Below are 9,817 nucleotides of genomic sequence, written 5' to 3'. Positions count from 1 at the left end.
CCGCAGGGCGGAGTCCTCTCGCCCCTCCTATGGAACGTGGCAGTGAACACACTGCTGCGGGAGATAGAGGGGGGTGGCTGCCGTGTGGTGGCGTACGCGGACGATGTTGCCATAGCATTCTCCGGAAAATTTCCGCAGACATTGTGTGAGTGCATGACAAGTACTCTCACGAAAATGTCGAAATGGGCAGACAAATGCGGGTTAGGCGTCAACCCGTCTAAAACGGAACTGGTGCTTTTCACTAGGAAGTACAAAGTTCCGGTACTGATTCCCCCAAGACTATGTGGGGAAACGCTAGTCTTCAGCAACAACGCCAAGTATCTTGGCCTAATCCTCGATAGAAAGCTCGATTGGAAATTGAGCATAGAGGATAGAGTAAAGAAGGCCACAGTGGCCCTCTATACCTGCAGGAAAGCCATCGGACTAAAATGGGGAATGACCCCCTATATAGTTCGGTGGCTCTACACCGCCATCATACGACCAATCATGCTCTATGGAGTGGTGGTATGGTGGCCAGCCTTGGACAGAAGGACATGCCTCAATAAACTCAGCAGAGTTCAACGCATGGCAGAGCTATGCATAACTGGCGGGCTACGCACTACTCCAGGGGAAGCCCTGGATACTGTGCTGGACCTCCTCCCTGTGGATCTCATGGGAAAGAAGGTGGCAACACTTTCCGCCCTCAGAATGAGAGAAGCCAGACTGTGGAAAGCATCCGCGGTTGGGCACTCGGGAATCCTGATGAGACTCCCGCAATTACCAGAGAGGACAGATTACTGTATCCCCAGTGATCACCTCTCGACGCCCTTCCAGGTATCAATCCCATCTAGGGAGGACTGGGAGATGGGCGAACCAGGACCTGCAAATGCGGTCCACTTCTACACTGATGGCTCAAAGCTAGACGGCCGCGTGGGAGGCGGAGTCTACTGCAGCGAGCTGAACATCAGTCATTGCTTCAGGCTCCCGGATCACTGTAGTGTGTTCCAAGCGGAGGTTGAAGCCATCAAGGAGGCCATTTCGATCGTCTCCAAATTACTTCTAGATACGCACTTAGTGTGCGTCTTCTCGGACAGCCAAGCAGCTATCAAAGCTCTAGGCTCAATATCGTCGAACTCAGCGACTGTAAATGACTGCCGCAGGTCTCTGCACGAGATCGCAGAGCAGTTAGATCTCTTCCTTATATGGGTCCCCGGCCACAGGGACATCGAGGGGAATGACGCCGCCGACGAGCTAGCCAGGCAGGGTACTACGATTCCTCTCCTACCGGAGAGGGAGCAAGTAGCGATGCCCTTGGCTACGTGCAGGCTCCTAACGCACGAATTGTTCGAGCAAAATGCCAATAGGAGATGGCAGCAAACCGTTTCCTGTAAAGTCTCAAGATTGATATGGCCATATCGATCGAAGAATCGCTCAGCAGAGCTGTATAAACTCAGCAGAGCACAGTGCTCTGCAGTTACTAGAGCCATTACGGGACACTGGCAGATCGGCATTCACGCCTCTAGACTGTCAATCCCTCATAACGACTTCTGCAGGAGTTGTCGCGACGAGGAGGAGGAGGAATCGGTCCCCCACTTCTTCTGCCACTGCCCAGCCCTTGGAAATCGTCGTCTTCGTATTCTCGGGGCCGCTTTCCTCACGGACATTTCGGACCTGTCCGTAATCAAACCAGGGACCTTGTCCAAATACATCCAAGCCACCGGATGGGACTGCCCTTAACCTGCAGTAGTATGCTCTCACGGTTCGGGCAACGCGAAGGGGCACATGCCCATGCGGCAACACAACGGACCTTTTATAGGTCCAAGTGAGCTTGGACCGCCTTAACCTAACCTAACCTACCCCTGGGAACGTTTTCATAATTTTCTACCTCCAACATTGCCATTCATTTCCCATTAAATGTGCCGTGCCCCAGGACGGCTCCCAGGACCCCCAGGGCGGCGGAAGATGTGCATTTATCCATTACCGTTGACGTTGCTGTCGACTCTCCTCTCCGCTCGAATCACCTGGTTAAAATGTAATTATCCTGCCTGGACTCGGCACTCCATGGCGTTGCATTCCACGTCTGAAATTCAGCCATGTCTTAATAGCCGGAAATCGAGTTGACTTGCCCTATGCCCTGGCCAAATGCATGTGGAATGAACTCGTTCGGAGAGTTATAATAAAAACTGTTATTGTCGGCTCATTAAACGATAATGCAGGAAAATTGATGCCCGGCCTTTTTCCATTCCATTCCCCATTTTTGGGGGAAATTGAATTTCATAAACTTTCCGATGAAAAACAGGGTTGCGGGGGAGCCTCCCCAGGGAAGTTCCCAGCAGCAATTAGTGCGCTCTGTCTCGGGAGTGCCCGGCTTCGGAAGTGGCAGGAGCCCCGAGAAGCGGCAGGAACGTGGCCGAAGTCACCGACGTGCCGTGCCTTACCGTGCCGTGCGTCAGCTGGGGAAATTCGAAACCAAAAAGTTTGTTTATGCTTAGAATGCCAGCGGAATTGCTGGCAGGAGGTGAAGTGGGAGCTGGGAGGCATGGGGGCTTGGATGCTGGCAGGATGCGGCTCTCTCTGATGCCATTGACATCAGCAACACGGCCACGGCTGTTGTCATTCAAGTGTTCTAATCAATTCTGATTTAATTTTACGCCCAATTAAGTGTGAAAAGCTTTTGATGTTGGGCACACGGGTGCGAGCGGCAAATGGATGCAGACAAGGACTCGCAGGGGCGCAGTCACACAAGCGTGAGCATTGAATATGCCACAGATACATATGTGGGGTCGGTCCTTTGCTCGCACGAGTCCCAGTTAGGCTCTCACACTTGAATAAAGCCATTCCAGACATCAATATTTTGATCCTTCCCTGGTTGGGCTATTTGTACTTACCGCTGCTTCTGTATCCACGCTGTGGCTTCCGCACCCGCTCTCACTGCTCCACGCTTTCACACACTTTCCGTATGCATATTTCTTTCTCTCTCTTTGTGTATCTCTAACCATGGAACAACTTTCTTCTTATGACAGAGACAGACGTGGCAGATAGTTCCGCCAAGACATTATCCAATAATCTTTATCAACAGCCACAGCCAGCGCTGTAGCATCCGCGCCGCGTGCCTACCTCCACCTCCAGCTCCAGGTTAAGTTTGTTGGAAACTTTAGTCTGCATGACAGTCGATCCGATATCCCTGCGCATTTTGATTTGTTTGCAGGTAACGACAAGGCTCAAGACATTTTACTAATTAAATATCAATGTACTTTTCCTTCCATTTGCCTAATTTACCGCTGTCAACAGCAAGACAAACAATATTGTAGTCCAAAAGAGTGTACACACTGGCCGCCCAGGGCTGTCACGCCACGATAAAATAAAAACAGCTGTGTCGTAAATGTGCGATTAAAAATTCAACGAAATATTTGTATCCCCGCGAAGCTTAGTTTTTGGAGATCAAAAAGGTCTTCCATATCCCGATGTCTCCGAAGATAGGGCTTATCCGAAGTCCCTTCAAAATGGAAGAGCGTAATCCGCTTTTACATTAAATCGGATTTAAATATAAACTCTATAGCGGCAGATATTCAAATTTATTTTCTTGGAAATCCTCACAGAAATTTAAATGATTAAATTCCAAGTGCTCTTAAAGATGGGAAACCGAACCAAACTGTCGTCTAGGGCCTGAAATTGTCCAACTCCTGATGGCACTTCAGGTGACGGCGTAAACGCCAAGCTCCGCCTGAGGGGGGCCAGGAGGGCCCATGGAGTGGGGCCATAAAACAATTTTGTTGTAAATTTACGATACCCCGGCCATGTATGACAGAAGGTACATAAATACTCGAACACATAAAGGCACGGGGCAGGAGGCAGTAGACATTTTCTTTCCACCAAGAAATTAGGAAAGGATGGAGGGTAGGAAACGAAACGAGCTCCATTGCTCCACCATTCTTTTGGAGGAATAAATTAATTTATTGAATGAACAGATTGCATTTTAAATTTATTATACTTCCATAGTATTTATTTTGGGGCACATGAATTTCTCTTTACATGATAGAAAATTTAGGTGTTGGAGATTGACGTAAGGCTAATCCCGGTTTTTCACACTGGGCTTAACTTTGTATTATAATTGGACATCCCATCGTATTTATGTATATATTAAGCCTATGTTTTGTGTTTGTATGGGGGTTTCTTTCATTGTCCTCCTCACAGGACAAGTGTCTTTTAATCAAATTACAATTGGGGTTAATTTAATAAACTCTCACTTTCTACCTTTCACAGGAACTGTTCTATCTTTCATGTGTCCTGTGGCTGTTTTAACTGTGGCTGGCGCTGTGCCACTTGCAAATAATTCACTTTCTTTTGCCTCTTGTAAAGAGTGTGCGGTGTGTGTGATTATGGGTTACGTGTTCGAGTGTCTGTATGCTACGGGTGTGGATGAACATTATTGGATTGCATTGAAAGAACTGGTAGCTTAGAAATAATGTATCGGCACTGGCGTTACGTTGCCTAAACGTAACGCCCAAGAGAACTAGTCCTCTGATCTACTATAATAATACACGTTGCTTAATCAGACGCACCAACTGTGCATAATTTTGTAAATTTTTTTTGGGAGATATTTCTTTAAACCTTTTTTTCTTGAGTTTTGCCATTTTTAAAGTCTATCAAACAAAATTTAGAACTGAACTGCGTAAAAGAAACAGTTTAGAAGAACTGAAAAAGCCGAAATGGAAACGAGTAGAAAAACGATGTTTCTTTTTTTGAACACCAAAAGCTGGCACGGCCCTGTTCGATGCGATTCGGCTCTGATTGGTTCCGCTTCAGCTTGAGATCGGTCTGATTTGGCCAACTGATTTGGGGAAGCAGGAAAGCGCTCCCGATTTGCAATAACAACTAGTAATACACGCATATATACGGCATGAGATATATGTAGGCAATGGTAAACGAAAGACAACTAGTATTCCCTGGGGGTTAGTGGTGTGGTTGTGTTGCGCCCATGTCGAGCAATCGGAACCCAGATAGGACTGGGCTGAGTTCCTTCGCTGAGGTGTGTGTGTGTGGTGTGGTGTGGTGCTGGTTTTTGTACGAACATATTTGCTTTCTAACTTATTTCCCAAATTGATTTTGATATTCCTAAATTCCGGGATCCTAACTGAATCCCTCTCTCCACGTCAAGGTCCCTCAAGTGTGCAGCTGTAGGTTTCTATGTATGTGTTCCAGGTGAAATGTGTTGACATGTGTGAGTGTGTGCGTGTGGGATGGGCTACCACTGCGCCGTTTCTATCTCCGGACTACGAACGCCGCTCAGTAGACAATGAGCAGGTTGTTCTCATTGAAGCCGGCGGAGTGTCCGGCGTTGCGTACAATGAAACAGGATCCATCAAAGTGCATGCGCTTCTCATTGCGACTACAAAGGACAGAACAGAACGGAAGTTAGCAGAGCTGGATGACGGGCGAGGGGAGGGGGAGGGGGAGGTTGAGAGCATCGGTTTGACACTCACCGAACAAACAGATGCGAGGTCTTGCCCAGAGAGGCAGTGCAATGGATGCCAGGTGTGGTCAAAGTGGCCGATCCATTGCCGGGACTGGTGCGAATCAAGCACTTGTTGTCCACACGAGTACCAGGCCATCGGCTGCCTGGGTGATGCGAAATCCGTTTATGTCATAGATCTCAGTGCCATCCTCGGTACAGGTGTAAGCTGAATTGGCAATCACGTCATGGGCTTCAGCCATATAAGAGGGACCATGGCGCGAGTCGCTGCGAGAAGTTCGGGAATTAAATCGAAATTATCCAAATAAGAAGCGATGCAATTGGCCGGGGGGACTCACTCATAGAACACTGCCAGGGTGTAGTCCTTGGTCAGATCGGTGAAAGTGTCGGTTGTGGTGCGCGTCCCGGCTGTGTCCACCAGGTAGATGAGAGCGCACGCCTCGCTGGTGAAGCTCACACCCTTGTACCACATCTTGGCATAGCGACTGTAATGGGAAGATAATTCAAAGGATTCAAAAGATGCCACGTTGGGGTAAGGGCCATTCCTACTCACACAAAGTTATTGCCCTTCATGCCGTCGTAGGTGACTAATTCGACTTTAGCGCTGCTCTGCAAGATGCGTCCATTGGGGTGGATCAAAGCCGAGTTGCTGCAGTTGCGTGATAGAGCAACTGCCACCATGCTGCGCTGATTGAGCACGCGCACCGCCTTGTCCAGAGTCATGTCAATGCTGCCCCATGCAAAGAAAGGTATTAACATTAGGGGTCGGTCTTAAAGAAGAGCCAAGGGGCTGAGGGCGTCCACACTCACCGCACGCCATCGCGGAGGCGCAACTGGATGGTGCCGTTCGTCATGGCAATGGGTCCAGAGCCGGGACATGCCGGCGGTGTGTGGTTCTCGTGCTCGAAGTTGCGTGTGCTGCTCACGCGTGCCAAGGCGTATGGTGGAGGGGGCATTGGAGACGGCAACTGTTGGGAATTCTGAGATTGAGCATAGAATCGGCTAGATTTACAGATATGCAGGAGCCCCTTACCAGGCAGTAGTTCTGCTCGTTGTCGAAGCCATAGGTGGGCGTGGCATTGTAGCGCCCTGTGAGTACCTTGCCGTTGTGCGCCATTTTGCCAGCGTCTATTTCCTGCATATTTCCTGGCCCGTACTGGGGAGGGTTGGAAATGTGTATGCCCGGCAGTTGGACTGAAGGACGCCCGTCCGCGCTGGTAGCAATGAAAATTAGCTGAGACATCGCACGTCTGGTGTGTGGGGGAGTGTTATTGTTTTGCCACCTTGTAGTCTGGATCGTAGAGAACTATTGTCGAACGGTTCAGTTCAGTAGGCAACCCTGAACTTCTTGCGAATCTATTGACAACTATATCCCTCGCCTGCTCACATGATTGATGCTGGCTTTCACTTTTTCGGCTAGAGCGCATTGACTTCCCCTGCATTTGGCCATCGCTGCCCACGCAGCATGGCACAGCGAATATTCGCCTAAAAATTCTATCTCATTTTGCTTGTGACATATTTGAAATTTATTTTCGGTGCTGATGCTGCCACCCCAATGCTGTTGCTGTTGCTGTTGCAGCTGCATCTGCACCTCCGCCCACGCACTGCATTGACTCGGTTTGAGAGTGAAAATAAAAAAGAACAGTTGGCAAATACTGTATTTATAGAAAATGCAATATGCATGGAATCCGAATGAAATACGGAAACTCATTTGTAAAAAGCTACAATGCCTTGACCGGCTCCACCACCTCTTTTGTTGTTAACCTCCTTTTATTTTTTCCTTTCCTTTTTTTGGTAGTACGAGTCCATATTTATGGTTCGTAAATATGAATGTGGGATTTTTGTCGAGCCATTACCAATTGGACGGCCATTTACGGCAGGCAAAGGCAGAGAGGAAGCAGAATTGTGGTATTTTTATACCCGATACTCAAAATGAGTATCGTATATTAGATTTGTGGTAAAAGTGGATGTGTGTAACGTCCAGAAGGAATCGTTTCCGACCCCATAAAGTATATATATTCTTGATCAGCATCAATAGCCGAGTCGATTGAGCCCTGTCTGTCTGTCCGTCCGTCCGTCTGTCCGTCTGTCCGTCTGTCCGTCCGTCTGTCCGTCCCCTTCAGCGCCTAGTGCTCAAAGACTATAGGAGCTAGAGCAACGATGTTTTGGATCCAGACTTCTGTGATATGTCACTGCTACAAAAATATTTCAAAACTTCGCCGTGCCCACTTCCGCCCCCACAAAGGACGAAAATCTGTGGCATCCACAATTTTAAAGATATGAGAAAACCAAAAACGTAGTATTTTAGAGAATGACCATATCTTTAAGACTGCGAAATCTGAATTGGATCGTATTTCTATTATAGCCAGCATCAAGAAAACAATTTCATTTTTTCTCGCCCTGTCTCTTTCTAACACACACGTAGCATAGGCGGCTTTGCTTAGAGTAAAACATTAGCGCCTAGATCTCAGAGACTACAAAAGCTAGAGCAACCAAATTTGGTATCCACACTCCTAAAATATCGGACCGAGACGAGTTTGTTTCAAAATTTCGCCACACCCCCTTCCGCCTCCGCAAAGGACGAAAATCTGGGGATATTCAAAAATCTCAGAGACTATTAAGGCTAGAGTAACCAAATTTGGTATCCGCACTCCTGTTAGATCTTACTATAAAACGTGTATCTCAAAATTTCGCCCCACCCCCTTCCGCCCACACAAAGAACAAAAATCTGTTGCATCCACAATATTGCACATTCGAGAAAACTAAAAAAGCAGAATCATAGATAATGACCGTATCTATCAGATTGCTGAATCTGGAGCAGATCAGATCATTTTTATAGCCAATAGGAACAAATCAATTTGCAGTGGCTACGCAGCGCCCGACGTCACGCTAAGACTGATTTTCTGTCTCTCACGCACGCACTCTTTGTCGTGTCGTTTAATATTAGCGGCGTCTGCCGGAGGAGAGCCATACTGACTTAGTATCGGGTATAACCGTAGAGTTGCGGTGTCCGTTCCCCCTCGTTCTAGTTTGAATTGCTTGTTGATTATTTGCTTGCCACATTTTAATTAACTGGATTTCGTTTCGCAGAACGAATGTGTAACAGTAAGCTTTTGGCAGCGAGCACTGCTCTGAAATATTCTATCTATGCTCCAAGGGGATTTCATTTCCACTCGGTCGAATGCGAAATGTGGTAAACTATTTTCGTCGACCCAAGAAAACTCATGAAAGTGTCAGTGAACTTTGGCGCAGACAAATCCGGCCGAGACGGACCCAGACGGCCAAGACCCAGACCACACAGGGTGTGGGTGTAGCTGTGGGTGTGAGGAGCATGTGACATTTTCAGAGCTGGGCCAACAAATGGGTTCAGCCTGGGTTTTGGGCAGCTAAACATTTTGGCCTTCGCCATCCATAAATTTCCAGATCGCAACTTTGCTCTTCGGATTGCTTCGAGTTTATTGTACGTACTTTGGCCCCAGCAAATACGAGTATTTGAAGCCTTTGGCACGTACCTCTTTTATCCGAAAGTTGGCCCATTGAAGAGGCCTGGACTGGCACCAGCTGTTCATTTCTGTTAGGCCGTTGCCAAGTGGATTAGCGCAAATATTTTAAATTTCTGTTGGTCGGTCCACCGAAAAGAGTGCTGAGAGGCTTTAATTTGCGGCTTAATTAAACTCAATTATAATCGTGTTGACACTTTTGTTATTCTGTATTCTGTAGTTGTTTTTGTTGGGGCGAAAGCAAATTAAAACTTCAAACATGCTAAATGCCGAGTGCGAACAAAACTTCTGCTCCATTATGGATTGTTTTACCTGAAGATTAGTTGGGAATCTCGATTGCAATTACTCCAACGAATCTCATTGCCGGAGAGTGGTCCAACCACAGGAAATTTAATTGCTTCGAGTGGGTTTCAATTACGCAAATTGCATTAGACATCACCACGCACGGATTCCCAATAAATCCAAACATATAGTACTTTTAGCTGTATATTATTTATGAATCGGATCAAGCTATCGGCCTTGCCAGCTGTACCTAGCCCAAGTTTTGCCCCAATCGGTGTAGGAATTCCCTCTTGCTGCATCGCAAAACATCACCAAATGTCAGAAAAGGGGTCCATTCTTTATCCTCCAAGGCTGCCGTACTTTGACCTGCCTGCTCTACTCAGGTGGAGGCTGATGTGATTGATTTGATTGCTGTCACCGACAGGGATGACAATCCATCCAATTCAATGAGCTACTCACTTTCGCCTCGAGTTTGTCCTGGGTCTTCCAGCTGTCCTTTGAAGTCCTCGTCAGAGGTATCGCTCCCGGGCGAAATGAAAGTCGTTTACATTTTTTATCAACTTTAAGTGGAAGATTATGGAGG

The 9,817-nt window shown here is 47.5% G+C and overlaps 1 protein-coding gene across 2 annotated transcripts; it reads right to left on the bottom strand.

Moving 5' to 3' along the window:
• Nucleotides 1-5,196: 5,196 nt before the first annotated feature.
• On the bottom strand, nucleotides 5,197-6,596 carry LOC117194945. Of its 2 annotated transcripts, none has more exons than XM_033399414.1 (6): nucleotides 6,486-6,596; nucleotides 6,263-6,432; nucleotides 6,006-6,182; nucleotides 5,791-5,937; nucleotides 5,463-5,719; nucleotides 5,197-5,368 (listed from the first exon to the last, which is right to left on the bottom strand). In XM_033399414.1, the coding sequence occupies exons 1-5, from the start codon at nucleotides 6,591-6,593 to the stop codon at nucleotides 5,557-5,559; spliced, it is 765 nt and encodes a 254-aa protein (XP_033255305.1). In that variant the 5' UTR covers nucleotides 6,594-6,596; the 3' UTR covers nucleotides 5,197-5,368; nucleotides 5,463-5,556. The 2 variants fall into 2 exon arrangements, with proteins under 2 accessions (XP_033255305.1, XP_033255306.1); XM_033399415.1 differs by having other exon boundaries at nucleotides 6,263-6,420; nucleotides 6,486-6,594.
• Nucleotides 6,597-9,817: the final 3,221 nt, after the last annotated feature.

This window comes from Drosophila miranda (genome assembly GCF_003369915.1).
Source record: "Drosophila miranda strain MSH22 chromosome Y unlocalized genomic scaffold, D.miranda_PacBio2.1 Contig_Y4_pilon, whole genome shotgun sequence".
Taxonomy (NCBI): Eukaryota; Metazoa; Arthropoda; class Insecta; order Diptera; family Drosophilidae; genus Drosophila; species Drosophila miranda.
Note: the sequence above shows the minus strand (reverse complement) of the source record. Positions and strands in the feature narration are given on the sequence as shown.

Bases quoted from the DNA above. Each gene is read 5' to 3' on its own strand.
- LOC117194945 (XM_033399414.1), bottom strand. From the start codon at position 6,593: ATGCAGGAAATAGACGCTGGCAAAATGGCGCACAACGGCAAGGTACTC. The intron at 6,433-6,485 runs GTAAGGGGCTCC...GCTCAATCTCAG, and splicing joins ACGAGCAGAACTACTGCCTG to AATTCCCAACAGTTGCCGTC. The intron at 5,938-6,005 runs GTGAGTAGGAAT...TTCCCATTACAG, and splicing joins ATGAAGGGCAATAACTTTGT to TCGCTATGCCAAGATGTGGT.